Source organism: Ziziphus jujuba, chromosome 5 (assembly GCF_031755915.1).
Source record: "Ziziphus jujuba cultivar Dongzao chromosome 5, ASM3175591v1".
NCBI classification, from domain to species: Eukaryota; Viridiplantae; Streptophyta; class Magnoliopsida; order Rosales; family Rhamnaceae; genus Ziziphus; species Ziziphus jujuba.
Window position 1 is genome coordinate 17755233 of NC_083383.1, and position 15046 is coordinate 17770278.

Genomic DNA, 15046 nt, shown 5'->3' on the forward strand with positions numbered 1-15046 from the left:
TATAATCCCATAGAAAATTTACTAGTTGGGCCAAAAACATCAACTACTTGTATCCAGAAAATGAAATTCAAACATGCATATTTGATATTTGGCTAATGTTCTCAGAGAAAACATCAAGTACATTTTCTTTTTTTCTTTTTTTTTTTTTTTGCTAATAAAAAATTCAGCATGTATTGATTTTTTTTTTTTAAATTGTTGGATGGCATAATAATTGAATCACCTTTATTTTAACATGAATTGGATAGTCATCTTTCTTCTATAAATTTGGAATAGTCACAAAAAGTGGGGGTTGCAATGTAAGATCGGTAGATAGTGTGAAACATACATTCAACTAACATTCAAATATTATAAAGATCAATATTTGTTTTCTTTCATTTCTGACAATTTCAAAAAGAGCTTCACATATATTTTATTTTTTATTTTTTATTTTTTTTTATGTAACTCAAAAATGCTTTATGATATGCAAATTTGAAAGTTTAGCATTTGCTTCAACTCAATATAAAAACGACTCACTGTTCGTCAAGAATATGTAGAGAACTCTCAAAGACCTTGTAATGCCGATCCCAAATCGTTCTCCTTTGTTCTTACAACTCTCAGTTGCTTCAACTCTCAAACGACTCACTGTTCTCCTTTGTTCTTTCAAGATTTAGATTTTATGATACGAACCTAGGACGACCTGCTCCTAAACCCGTATTATATTAGCCCGGATCTTTAAATAAGTTCAAGTTCTAATGGAATGGACCTCAACCCCTAACCAACCTATTGTTAGAAACCTTGGTATAATGTAGACGCCACAATAGGGGATGGAAAATGATGCGAATCCACCCGAGACTATTCGACCGACAACCCGCTGGGGTGCTGACCCAATACAAATGAAGGTGGGACCGATCACTAGGGCCCAAGCCAAGAAGTTCAAGGACAATCTTGCTGTCTTCATACAAGGAATAAGTCATAGTCAAGAGGGGTTGGCCATATCTAAAGAACCAAGGCCTGTTTTACTCATACAAGCAATAGAAGCCGATACGGACCCGGGTGACGGTTTTGGTACATTTTTGGAGTCCGGGAAGCATGAAATGGTTCCAATGATTTATGGTTTCAATACATATGCCTAAGAGGTCATGGAATCAAGTTAAAGCAGCCTCAAATGCAATCAAAAAGGGCTTGTACGGACAGCATCAACAATTTGGCCGAATTTGCTGTATTGCTTGCTGGCTTTACTGTATTTTACTGTATTAGCCTTTTCTTATTTTTTCAAGCATGGGCAACGTGTGGGACTTCATATTCAGCTTATTTGGCATCCTAAAAAGCATCTAGAAGCTGATTTGAACCTCAAAGAGGTCAAAGATTGATCAAATTCAACTTGATAAAAAAGCTAGCATTTTTAGTTTCCTAATTTGTTTTTACTTTTTGTTTTAGGAAACTACCATTACTTTTAGGTTTTTATTTATTTATTTTCTGGATAAATAACTTTAGGAAGGTTTTTATTTTATTATTTCCATTGTAAATTAATTAATTCCTAATTCAAAATAAAGGAATTAATTAATCAAATTTAGTTTAGGAAACTTAGTTTAGGACATATTAGAATTCAGTCAAGTTTCCTAATTCCTATAGGAGTCCGGTTTTGAATTAATCTTTTAGGGTTTTTTTCTTTGTAATCTTAGCCTATTTAAAGGCTTATTTTTCAATATGAATACAACTTTGATTTGATAAAGAAAATACTTGTGAGATTAATTATCTCTTTGTTCTTTGAGAACACCTAAAACACCATTAGAGAATTGGTTGTTTTAGCTTGACTTATCAATAGGTTTTCCATCCCCTATTGTGGCGTCTACATTATACCAAGGTTTCTAACCACAGGTTGGTTAGGGGTTGAGGTCCATTCCATTAGAACTTGAACTTAATTGAGATCCGAGCTAATATAATACGGGTTTAGGAGCAGGTCGTCCTAGGTTCGTATCAGAAAACCTATTGATAAGTCAAGCTAAAACAACCAATTCTCTAATGGTGTTTTAGGTGTTCTCAAAGAACAAAGAGATAATTAATCTCACAAGTATTTTCTCAATCAAATCAAAGTTGTATTATTATTGAAAAATAAGCCTTTAAATAGGCTACAAAGCCACGAAATAAAATCCTAAAAACAAAGGAAAAATCGGCCACACACATAAAGAAACCTAGTTGGCCGAAACTATACTTCCTTTCCTAATCTAAGTTTGATTAATTAATTCCTTTATATTAAATTATGAATTAATTAATTTACAATGGAAAGAATAAAATAAAAACCTTCCTAAAGTTATTTGTCCAGAAAATAAATAAATAAAAGCCAAAAAGTAATGGTAGTTCCCTAAAACAAAAAGTAAAAACAAAGTAGGAAACTAAAAATGCTAGCCTTTTGATCAAGTTGACTTTGATCAATCTTTGACCTCTTTAAGCTTCAAATCAGCTTCTAGATGCTTTTTAGGATGCCAAATAAACTGAATATGAAGTCCCACACGTTTTCCATGCTTGGAAAAATAAGAAAAGGCTAATACAGTAAAATACAGTAAAGCCAGCAAGCAATACAGCAAATTTGGCCAAATTGTTGATGCTGTCCGTACAAGCCCTTTTTGATTGCATTTGAGGCTGCTTTAACTTGATTCCATGACCTCTTAGGCATATGTATTGAACCCATAAATCATTGGAACCATTTCATGCTTCTCGGACTCCAAAATGTACCAAAACTGTCACCTGGGCCCGTTTTGGCTTCTAATGCTTGTATGAGTAAAACAGGCCTTGGTTCTTTAGATATGGCCAACCCCTCTTGAATATGACTTATTCCTTGTATAAAGATAGCAAGATTGTCCTTGAACTTCTTGGCTAGGGCTCTAGTGATCAGTCCCACCTTCATGCGCAACGGATCGGCACCCCAGTGGGTTGTCGGTTGTATGGGTTCGGGCGGATTCGCATCATTCCCCTCCTCTTGAAAAGGATTTGTTCTCAAATTGAAGTCATCACCTGCAGAAAAAGGAGACAAATCAGCTACATTTAAGGTAGCACTAACATTATACTCACCCGGTAGATCAAGTTTGTAGGCATTGTCATTTATCAGCTCCAAAACTTGAAAAAGTCCATCCATAGGCGGCATGAGTTTTGACTTTCTTTGTTTAGGAAACCTTTCCTTTTGTAAGTGCAACCAAACCAATTTTCCTGGGTCAAACACTATTACAACAAAATCTAGAAATACATGCTCATTATGGTAAAAATTACACTTTTTAAAGTTAGCAAACAATATTTCCCAAATTTTCAAATTGCCACTAAGTAAAGCTGTCAACAATGCAGATAAAGTTCTATGCAATAAAGACATCTTTAAATAAGTATCTTTAAAATTCATGGTCAGCAATGATTTCTTATTCATAATTACTTTATTAACATCACCAAAGCTAAGATAAAAATTTATATTTTTCCATTCTTGTCTTCCTTTTCCTTTCCCACTCACGGCCATCTCACCTTCCTCACTCTCGGCTTTTGCACCAAATTTCTCACTCTTGGTTTTAATAAAAATTTTCCACACAACCTGAGTATTAGAAGACTTACCTTGGACAGCAAGCTTACCTTTTCCCTCTTGATTGGATGGTAGTCCAATTGGAATTTCATTTGGGAAGACATCTCCAAATTCCTTCAAAAGAGAAATCATTGAACTTGGCAATTCAAGTTCTTCAAAGTTAGTTTGATCATTAAAATAATTTTCTTTATAAATTATACCAGCAAAGGTTTCTTACACTCAATAACCTTATTAATATCCCCTAAACTCAAATAAAAGTTGCTACCTGACCTTTCTTTTCTTTCTTTTTCTTTTTCCCCCTTGGATTGGCGCAAACCTTCGGATTTCCCTTCCTTCTCCAAGCTCTCGAGTTTGCCACTCTCTTTCCCCTCTCTTTTGATTTTTCCTTGATCTTTCCACTCAATATGAGTCTTAGAAACCTTACCTTGATCAGCAACCTCATTCTTACCTTCTTAAAAGGATGGTAAAGCCGTTGGTGCCATACTTGCTTTTTCCTTGAGCTTTTTGGCTTCTCTCCTTTGTTGCATTTGTAATTGGTCTTTGTAAACCTCTTTAGGAGATAATGGTTCCAGCTTGACCTTCTTCCCTTTAAACCTGAAAACAACACTATTTTCTCGACCAAAATGAGTAGCATCTTTATCAAATTGCCATGGTCTACCTAATAGTAAATGTCCAGCAATCATGGGTACAATATCACATAAAACTACATCCTCATATCTACCTATGTTAAATTTTACTTTGGCTTGTTTATTCACTTTTATTTCACCACTATCATTAAGCCATTGTAATCTATAAGGTTCTGGATGTTTAATAGTTATTAAGCCTAATTTATCAACTACAATGTTACTAATTACATTTGTACAACTTCCACTATCAATAATCATACTGCAAATCTTACCTTAAATTTCACATCGGGTGTGGAAGATGTTCTCTCTTTGAATTTCATCCTCATCTTTGTATGCAGCAAGTACTCTCCTAGAAAGCAAGTTTAATTCAGCATTGGATGCTTGCAAGGTTTCGGGTTCATCCTCCAAGTCCTCCTCCTCTTGCTTGGCTTCATCCTCACTTTCTTCACTTTCCGATTCTAGCTCGTCATTGCCCTGTAACACCATGATTCTTTTATTCGGGCATTGGCTAGCGATGTGTCCTCCTCCCTAGCACTTAAAACACACAACATCATGAGTTCTAGAAGATTTAGGATCTAATTTTACCTCATTCTTTGGTGCTTGGACAGATTTGATTCTAGTCTCCTCCCTTGGCCAGTTTGAACTTTCTTCTTTGACTTTCGGCTTTGGCTTGCTTTCATAGATGGGATTGTTCCTCCAACCACTTAAATAGGACCTTCCACTGTTGGAAACACCTCCAAACCATGATCTTACACCCCTCCTCTTGAATTGATGCTCTAATTTAATAGTCACATGCAACATCTCCTCCAATTCCACATATTGTTGCAATTCTAGTTGATTGGCTATTTCACGATTCAAACCACCAAGAAACCTTGCCATGGTTGCTTCCCTATCTTCATTCAAGTTCAGTCTCATCATAAGCATCTCCATCTCCTTGTAATAATCCTCCACAGATCCATGTCCTTGAGATAAAGATCGAAGTCTTTGATGCAGCAACCTATGATAGTGTGATGGTACGAATCGCTTCCGCATGGCTCCTTTCATCTGTCGCCATGTAGTAATCAAGTCATCACCAACTCTCCTTCGGGTGTTTTGCTCATTGGTCCACCATTGGTGTAACACCCCGTCCCGAACCATGTCGAAATTTTTGCACGTTGACCGAGGTTGACTGTTGACTTTGACCGTTGACCAAAGGGGTCAAAAGTTGACTTTTTGACCCGATTGGAATTCTAAGTTGACGGAGGTACCGTTACGAAGTACACATTGGCACGAGTTTGTAGACTAGTAGCACGTTGAAAACGGAGCTACGGCTTGAAGGTTATGAGCAAAACAAGTTGAGGTCCAAATTGTCCAAGGGTGCCGGAGTTGACTTTTTATGGTTGTAGAATTTTGCTTTGACTTTAGTATGGTTGTAAAGTGCTCGTCGATACGAGTTCACAGACTAGCGGCACGCCTAATTTGGACGTACGGTTAAAAAGTTATGGACGCGTGAAGTTTGCTGGATACCGTAATATTTTAATATTTTTGAATCGATGAACAGTGAAATGCCACGTGTCGTCACCTGATTGGTCCACATGGATGAACAGTGTCACCACTGTGGCTTTTATTTGGCAAAAATCTCGGGGAGGAGAGAGAAAGAGAGAGAGGAGAGAGAGAGAGAGAGGGAGAGAGACGACCGGCAGCCGGATTCCGACAAATTTTTTGGTCGATTCTCGTTACACGCACTGGCCAGACGGAAGCCTCTCCCCATTTCCGGCCAAACCCCAAAATTTCATGGTCGCCGGCCGCCGGACGCGCCCGGTTTTTAGGAAACTACCATTACTTTTAGGTTTTTATTTATTTATTTTCTGGATAAATAACTTTAGGAAGATTTTTATTTTATTATTTCCATTGTAAATTAATTAATTCCTAATTCAAAATAAAGGAATTAATTAATCAAATTTAGTTTAGGAAACTTAGTTTAGGACATATTAGAATTCGGTCAAGTTTCCTAATTCCTATAGGAGTCCGGTTTTGAATTAATCTTTTAGGGTTTTTTTCTTTGTAATCTTAGCCTATTTAAAGGCTTATTTTTCAATATGAATACAACTTTGATTTGATAAAGAAAATACTTGTGAGATTAATTATCTCTTTGTTCTTTGAGAACACCTAAAACACCATTAGAGAATTGGTTGTTTTAGCTTGACTTATCAATAGGTTTTCCATCCCCTATTGTGGCGTCTACATTATACCAAGGTTTCTAACCACAGGTTGGTTAGGGGTTGAGGTCCATTCCATTAGAACTTGAACTTAATTGAGATCCGGGCTAATATAATACGGGTTTAGGAGCAGGTCGTCCTAGGTTCGTATCAGAAAACCTATTGATAAGTCAAGCTAAAACAACCAATTCTCTAATGGTGTTTTAGGTGTTCTCAAAGAACAAAGAGATAATTAATCTCACAAGTATTTTCTCAATCAAATCAAAGTTGTATTATTATTGAAAAATAAGCCTTTAAATAGGCTACAAAGCCACGAAATAAAACCCTAAAAACAAAGGAAAAATCGGCCACACACATAAAGAAACCTAGTTGTCCGAAACTATACTTCCTTTCCTAATCTAAGTTTGATTAATTAATTCCTTTATATTAAGTTAGGAATTAATTAATTTACAATGGAAAGAATAAAATAAAAACCTTCCTAAAGTTATTTGTCCAGAAAATAAATAAATAAAAGTCAAAAAGTAATGGTAGTTTCCTAAAACAAAAAGTAAAAACAAATTAGGAAACTAAAAATGCTAGCCTTTTGATCAAGTTGACTTTGATCAATCTTTGACCTCTTTGAGCTTCAAATCAGCTTCTAGATGCTTTTTAGGATGCCAAATAAACTGAATATGAAGTCTCACACGTTGTCCATGCTTGGAAAAATAAGAAAAGGCTAATACAGTAAAATACAGTAAAGCCAGCAAGCAATACAGCAAATTTGGCCAAATTGTTGATGCTGTCCGTACAAGCCCTTTTTGATTGCATTTGAGGCTGCCTTAACTTTATTCCATGACTCTTAGGCATATGTATTGAACCCATAAAGCATTGGAACCATTTCATGCTTCTCGGACTCCAAAATGTACCAAAATCGCCACCCGGGCCCATTTTGGCTTCTATTGCTTGTATGAGTAAAACAGGCCTTGATTCTTTAGATATGGCCAACCTCTCTTGACTATAACTTATTCCTTTTATAAAGACAGCAAGATTGTCCTTGAACTTCTTGGCTAAGGCTCTAGTGATCGGTCCCACCTTCATGCGTAACGGATCGGCACCCTAGTGGGTTGTCGGTTGTATGGGTTCGGGCGGATTTGCATCATTTTAGGATACCAAATCAATGAGAAGAAATAAGAAAAGACCAAAGTAAGAAAAAAGATAGAGAGAAAGAGACTAAGATTGAGGCAGAGAGAAGAAGCAGGGGGTAGGGGAAGGAAGCTTTGATGGCTGATGGCGATGGGGCTGGCTGGTGTGGTCTGTGGTGGCTGCGTTGTGAAGTGCTGGAGAATAAGATGAAAATTGAAAAGTAGGGCTTGACTCTTGAGTTTTAGATCTGAATTTTTTTATTTTTTTTTATTTTTATGTTTTTGTTTTATTAAAGATGTATTTTTTGTTTTTAAAAAATTAGTAATAGAAAATTATTTTTATAAAATTTTTAATTTATAATATTTTTTAGTTATTAAATATTATATTAGTGATAAAATATTAATTTAAAATTAAATTTAAATGGGTTGTAATAGGTGTATAATCGTGTCGGGTTAAAACTGACACGTTTAATAAATGGGTCGTAACGGGTCAATTTCGAGTTAAACAGGTCAACCCCAAAATGACACGATTAATAATCGTGTTAAACGGGTTGACCTGATTATAACCCAAACCCATTTATAATAAACCCAAACCCATTTATTCCGTGTCGTTTTCGAGTCGTGTCACCGTGTCATGATCCAAATTGCCAGGTCCAATAGCTCTTCTCTTTCTTGGACAACGACGAAGAAGAAATTGACTTTTATTATTAAATAGAGCAACATCCAACTTTCATATCGTGATCACTATCCTTCCACCATTTTTATTATCAGATAAAGCATGTTCGATATCCTTCCAGAATTCTACTTTCCAAACATCATCAAAAAAGACGATGTACCTTTTTTACCTCCCTAACAGATAAATTCTCTTATCTTTCGTATCATTTTTGCCTCCCTATCTATTTTACTAGTTGTTGTAGGATCAGTACGTATCCTCCATTGTTGAACATAATTTATCCATGAGATGCTCTAGTAGCTTTCTCTTATCTAGTTTCTCCATTGTTGTTTATGGAGCCAAATTTAGATGGTAAATTGATGTTTTCCTTCTCATCCCATAGCTTTCCTTTCATGCAGTTCCAAATTATCAAAGGATTTTTTTTTTTTTTTTGTTTGGAAAGCTTAAATATATTTCTTCCCTTTTCAATGGAAGTTAGAGGACACACAACAATCTAGGTAGCTCACATTCTTTATCAAACTGAAGGCTTGGTCTATCTTGTTTCAGTTTGTGTACATTTACAATCTGTGACATTGGTAGTGTAGTTGTATAGCCAAACTCAAGAATGCTTATTAGAAGGAGGCTAAGAGACCAACTTGTTACTAGTTTGCTCTAGATTGTGTGAGATTCAGCTTGTATATAATATATGTGTTATTTCTCCACTTGCAGGTAAATTAGAAGGTAGTGTTTCAGTATCACAAGAACGTGGTGTAACTTGTGCTATATTAATTTGAATATCCTAATTATCTGTAACATTTGTTCTTGAGTGCTTCAATGTCCAAAATGATTTTATATGTTCTTTTAAGAAGTTTCCAACATGACATAGAGTGCTCTTTATGATGATACCATACAACTTAAAGTCTATATATATATATATATATATATCTATATAATGGGGTTTTGGGGTGATGGGAACAGTTGGCAACCAAAAATAATTTTTATTCCAATTTAAAGAGTTTAAGTTGTAGCATCAAAACTTGTAAAGTTTTGCTACATAACCTGACGAAATGTAGCTAGACTTTGTACGTTACATATGTTGTCGTACTGTACATCTGCTTTCTATTTTTTACAAACTAGCTAGCCAATATGATTTGCATATTGTCCTTTAAAAAGTAGACTGTTACTGATTGTTGGCTATATATATGCAATTGATGCTCTTTCTCATCTCTGCAATAATGTAACGCTGTGTTCATCATATATTTTCTTATATGAATTTTTGACATTTTGTCAACCTTTTTCCCTGTAACTCAATCCTTTCAAGCACACTATTATTTAATTATTGTTATTATTATTATTATTTTCATATGAGGGATGAGAGAAAATAGTGCTCTTTGTTTGTTGATTATACTTGATGAGGAATGAGACACTGGTAAGGAATTTGGCATGCTTTAAATAAGTTAGAGAAGTTTGCCATGATGAAATAAACAATAGTTGGAATGATATTTGGGTGTCTAATGAGTTGAAGGTTTTTCTTTTTCCTCTTTTCTTTTTTTTTTTTTTTAAGGACCAAATAAATATTGTAGTGGAAGTAAATATTCCTAGTTCATTTACTTTTATTTAAAGCTGAGTTTTTCAAATTTAATTGTGGAAAAATTCGTGCTTATAAACTACAATTTTGATCTGAAATTATAGTGCTTGATCTTGTACCTTGTTAATTTGGATGATACATTTGGCATGTGAACCTGAAATCTAGAAAGTTGATTAAAAAAAAAAAAGAATCTTTGTCATTCCATAGTTTTAATAGAAGATGTTAGTATTGCCTTTGTTATTACATGATATGGTATACTCGACTATCTAAAAAGTAATTTTTATATCAAGTAAAAATAGTTTATATTTATAATTTTTTATATGACAAAGAATCTTTTTAAAGGCTTGCCTCCAGTTAGTGAAGAATTTCATTCTCTTGAACACCAGCAACAAGAAGAAAAAGGAGCAAAATCATATTTATTATCTAAAAATCTTGCTAAGATATGTTTATGTAGTATAATCAATTTCTAAAATTAAATTTAGTTTATGCTAATTTATAATTGTTTTTAATTTGAGTAATTTTAAAATATATAAAATAGGATATTGATAATAAGGAAATGGACACTACAACAAGCACAGAAGACAAGATAGAGCCTAGGATTGGAATGGTTTTTAACTCACCTGATGAATTAGTGGAATTCTATAAATTCTATGGGAAGGAAAAAAGCTTTGAAATTAGCAAAAGGACTTCAAGTAAAGGAGATGATGGAGAGGTGAAATACATTACATTGACATGCTTACGCAATGGCAAGTCAAAATGTACATCAAGAAGTGCTTTAAAATTGCATCCAGTGATAAAAACAGATTGTCAAGCAAAGCTTAGAGCTATTAAATATCCGAATGGAAGGTGGCTAATTGGCTCTATTGTTCTTGAGCACAACCATGAATTAAGTACTCCAAGCAAAAGTTGATATTATAAAAGTAATAGAGCAATAAAGCCATATATACAAAGGAAGTTGGAAAAAATGATAAAGCTGGAATAAGGCTAAACAAGAATTTCAATTTTTTGGTGGTTAGAGCCGGTGGACATGAATATTTGACATTTTTAGAAAAAGATTGTAGCAACTATATTGAGAAGATCAAACATTTATGACTAGGGGAAGGTGATGCTGCTGTAATTCAAAAATATTTCTTGAAAATGCAAGCTGATAATCCAAGTTTCTTTTATACGATGGATTTAAATTACGAAGGTCGAATTAAAAATTTGATTTGGGTAGGTGCAATGAGTAGGACTGCTTACAATGAATTTGGGGATGTGGTCACATTTGATACTATATATTTAACAAATAAATATGATATGCCTTTTGCGCCTTTTGTAGGGGGTTTAATCATCATAGACAATCAATATTATTTGGATGTGGGTTGATCTATAATGAGGATACTGAGACATTTACCTTGTTGTTTCAGTCTTGGCTTGCATGTATGTTTGGTCGTGCTCCAACTGCAATAATCATTGATCAACATAAAGTCATACAAAATGCAATTGAAATTGTTTTTCCTGATGCACGTCATAGGTGGTGTCTGTGGCATATATGAAGAAATTACCCAAAAAATTGAAAAGTTATAAGCAGTATGAAGCTATCAAGTTTGCTCTTCAAAATGCTATATATGATTCTTTAACTTGTGATGAATTTGAAGATCAGTGGAATATTTTTATTAACAAGTATGCTTTTCATTCTAATGAATGGTTATCTGGATTGTATATTAAGAGGTGACGATGGGTGCTTGCATTTATTAAGGATATTTTCTAGACAGGTATGTCTACAACTCAACATAGTGAAAGTATACGTGCATTTTTTTATGGGTATATGAATTCAAAGACCTCTTTGAAACAATTTGTAGAGCAATATGATAATGCTTTAAGAGATAAAGTTGAAAAGGAAGACCATGAAGATTTCTATTCTTTTAACTCTTGGATCCCCTGTATAACTGGCTATGATATAGAAAAATAATATCAAAGTTGTTATACTACTGCAAAGTTCAAAGAATTTCAACAAGAACTAATAGGAAAAATTTGTTGTGATTTAGCTCCAAGTAAAGAGATTGTAGAAAAATCATACCAATTGGTATTGAATGAAGATATAATGACTGGGGAGAGTAATCGGAGTGTTTCTTTCATTGTATGCTTTAATGAGGATAAATATGAGGTTACTTGCACTTGTTAACTATCTGAGTTTAGAGGTATATTATGTCGACATGCAATTATGGTGCTAATTCTTAAAAAAAAAATGTTTGTGTTCTAGAAAAGTATATTTTAAGATGATGGAGGAAGGATGTAAAAAGATGTCATACTCAAGTGAGAATAAATTATGTTAATTGGAGTGCCAAACCTAAAACATATCAATTTAATAAGATGTGCAACTCATTTTTTGAGGTTGCAGATTTGGCAACTGATAGTGATGATAAGTGTAACATGATGATGGAGGTGATTCAAAATTTGAAAATGAAACTGATATTGACCGAAGGTATTGAAATGCATGCTCAGACAATAGGTGGCAAGGAGAACAGTGTTTCAAATAAGAATGGAAAGGTTACTCCATTGGTTGTTCGAAGTAAAGGTCGTACTCCATTCAAAAGAAAGCAGTCTAAAGCTGAGCAAATTTTTCGAAAAAGAAAAGAAAAGAAAATACGATCAGAAATTGATGGCAGCAAAATAACAAAGGTATGAAATAAAATGTCATTAATATGTTTTAGAAATATTTTACTATTGATGTTTTATTATTTATTATTTCTAATGTCCTTTTTTGTTTTGTAGAAATCGAATCGAAGGACATGTGACTCAAATTCTATTGTGGACCTTGGAAAGGCTTATGCATTTGGAACACAAGACAGTGTTACATCAAAAGGATAAATTGGTATAGTATAACTATATGGATTTTTGTTACTAAACATACTCATATTTGTCATTGCTTAACTTATTTAAGTAATTATTTTGATATTTCTTGGTATAAAGTAAATAGGACATTGAATTTTGGAGCTAATGAAACTTTTCGGATGGACTAAATGAGTTTTATGGTTCTTCTTCTCAAGTTTGTGGCCAAGATATTAGAATGAATAGTCAAACTAATTTTATGCCTACTCTAGAAAACCATTTACAGCTATTTTATACTTCATTTCATTAGCTTGAGCTTGTGGTTAATATATAAATATTTTATATTGTCATGTTATCAAATATCATTATCCAAGACTCCGAATTAACTTTCAATTTATGTAGGGTGACAGAAATTTGGGCAATGCAGATGGGAGCAACAACTAGATGGCTGCATAGGCTACATTCTTTTAGACCTATGCTGTCTAGTATTTTTATGTGTGTTGGAAAGGTGGTAGAGTTAATTTCAGAATCTGAAAATAAGAACAAAAATCTTATTTAAAATAAATTTTCATCTAAGGAGGCTTTTGATATTCTAAATTTATCAGTTGGTAGTTTCTTTGTTTGAGGATATTATTGAAATTGATTATTTTCAAGTTGTCAATTCAAGTCTAAGCAAAATGCATTATTCAAGAATGTATTCTGCTGCACTCTATTAAGCAACTTCTTTAGTATTTTTTGGTTTTTTATGTGTATTCTTTCCTAGAGATTTATATATGGTGATTTCGTTACAAATGATAGCTTATGTTCAAAGATAATCAAAGATAAAACAGAGTCTTTGATGGTTGCATAATTCTCTTAACAATGATATGACAAACTTTCTTTGTTAATTTTTATGAAGTTTTATCCAAAAATTAGACATTAAAAAAAAAAAAAAAATTGGAACTTTGAAGCTTATTTTTATCATTTTTTTACATACTTGGAAATTTGTAAATTTCAACTTTTCATAAGAAAAGTGTCTAGAAAACCAAAGATGGAAAAAAAATCTATAGAACTTTCAGAGTTGTATTACTAAATTAATCAGAAAGCTTACAAAGGATACCGATGTTTTTGACCATTTCTACAGAACCGGTTGAGAGTTAACAACCTAAAAAATAAACTTCTAACAAGCTTAATAACCAAGCTAACAGAATTTTCTAAATTGTTGAACCCTTCAACTAATGGCAACTTGTCTATGAAACAGCTTATACAAAAAGAGAACAATCATCTTCTCCAATTCTTTTTTTTTTTTTTTTTTTTTTTTTTTTTGCATATTTGAGCAAGCACTTAATCAACTTTATTTCATCATGCTTTCCATCCATTTCCTCTTCGATTTCCTTCAATGAGTCAACCGGTTTTAGTTTTAATGGCTCCAAATGCTTCGCATCATAACTAAGTTTGTACTCCAGTAATCATATTGAGCAAGACTTAAAGTCAGACAAAAAACAGCATTGCAGAGAATGAAAAAAAAAAAAAAAATTAAGATCAGCAGCTGCAATTGAAAAAAAATTAAAATCTAGTTGAATAAAGGCAAATGTTGGTGGCAACTGCAATTGAAATAAATATTAATAAAAGCCCACTGATTACTATTAATATTACCCTATTAATATTAACTACAGTTGACATAAATATTAATCAATGGGCTTCTAACTACCACTAACATTAACAAACATTTGAAGTAAGCAAATTGCACAAAATTAGCTAGAAAAAACCAAAAACCAAAAACCAATGCGTTATCAAACAATGCCTAAGTAAAATATTATCATGTTACAAGCTGCTTTTAGGTAACAAAACTATTTATAAGTTGTTCATTCAAGGTGCCAGGAATACACCCTGGGAGTATTTTAAGTTTATTTCACCCTCAAGCCTTATAACACAAGAAGCCAATAATGAATCAAATAGAAAGAAGCAGCATCTAATAAAGAACAGAAGTTTCATATCCTTTGTCAAACTTAGAATTGAATTTCTTTCACTTAAATTTATATAAAATTCTTATTTTTGCATTATTATACTCTATACCCACATATACAGGGGTTCTGGAAATAAAAAAGCAGGGGTGAATCCACTTCAGCAAACAAAAGCTATATAGAAAAGGTATGTTCCCAAATGTCTTACCTGTAATCTTTCCTGCACGTGCAAGCTTGTAAAGGCCTTTTGCATCTCTTGACTCACATAATTCCAAAGGCATGTTCATGAAAACCTGTACAAAAAGGTACTGGATTATATGTTTTCAAAAAAAAATAAAAATAAATAAAAGGGTACAGGATTTCATATTCGAGACTTGTAGATAGACAAACCAAGAAAATTACATATGTAAGATTTATATTAAGGAGCCTTGCCTCAATAAAATTTGAATCTGGCAACATTGCCCGGCAAGCATCCCGACCTATCCTATAGGGAGATATCAGACTAGCAATACAGATCAAACCACAATCTGCAAACAGTTTTGCTACCTCACCTACAAAAAAAAAATATT

General features: G+C 33.4%; 1 protein-coding gene and 1 long non-coding RNA gene across 2 annotated transcripts; both read right to left on the reverse strand.

Annotated features, from left to right (window-relative positions):
• Positions 1-2061: 2061 nt before the first annotated feature.
• Positions 2062-6834, reverse strand: LOC132803824 (uncharacterized). Its single transcript, XM_060817407.1, has 2 exons — positions 4750-6834; positions 2062-4638 (listed from the first exon to the last, which is right to left on the reverse strand). Exon 2 carries the CDS (start codon positions 3668-3670, stop codon positions 2672-2674), a length of 999 nt encoding a protein of 332 aa, XP_060673390.1. The 5' UTR covers positions 3671-4638; positions 4750-6834; the 3' UTR covers positions 2062-2671.
• A 6733-nt stretch (positions 6835-13567) lies between these two features.
• LOC107421235 (uncharacterized) lies at positions 13568-14772 on the reverse strand. Its single transcript, XR_009639034.1, has 2 exons — positions 14686-14772; positions 13568-13997 (listed from the first exon to the last, which is right to left on the reverse strand). It is a non-coding gene; the product is annotated as an uncharacterized LOC107421235 (long non-coding RNA).
• Between the last annotated feature and the right edge of the window lie 274 nt (positions 14773-15046).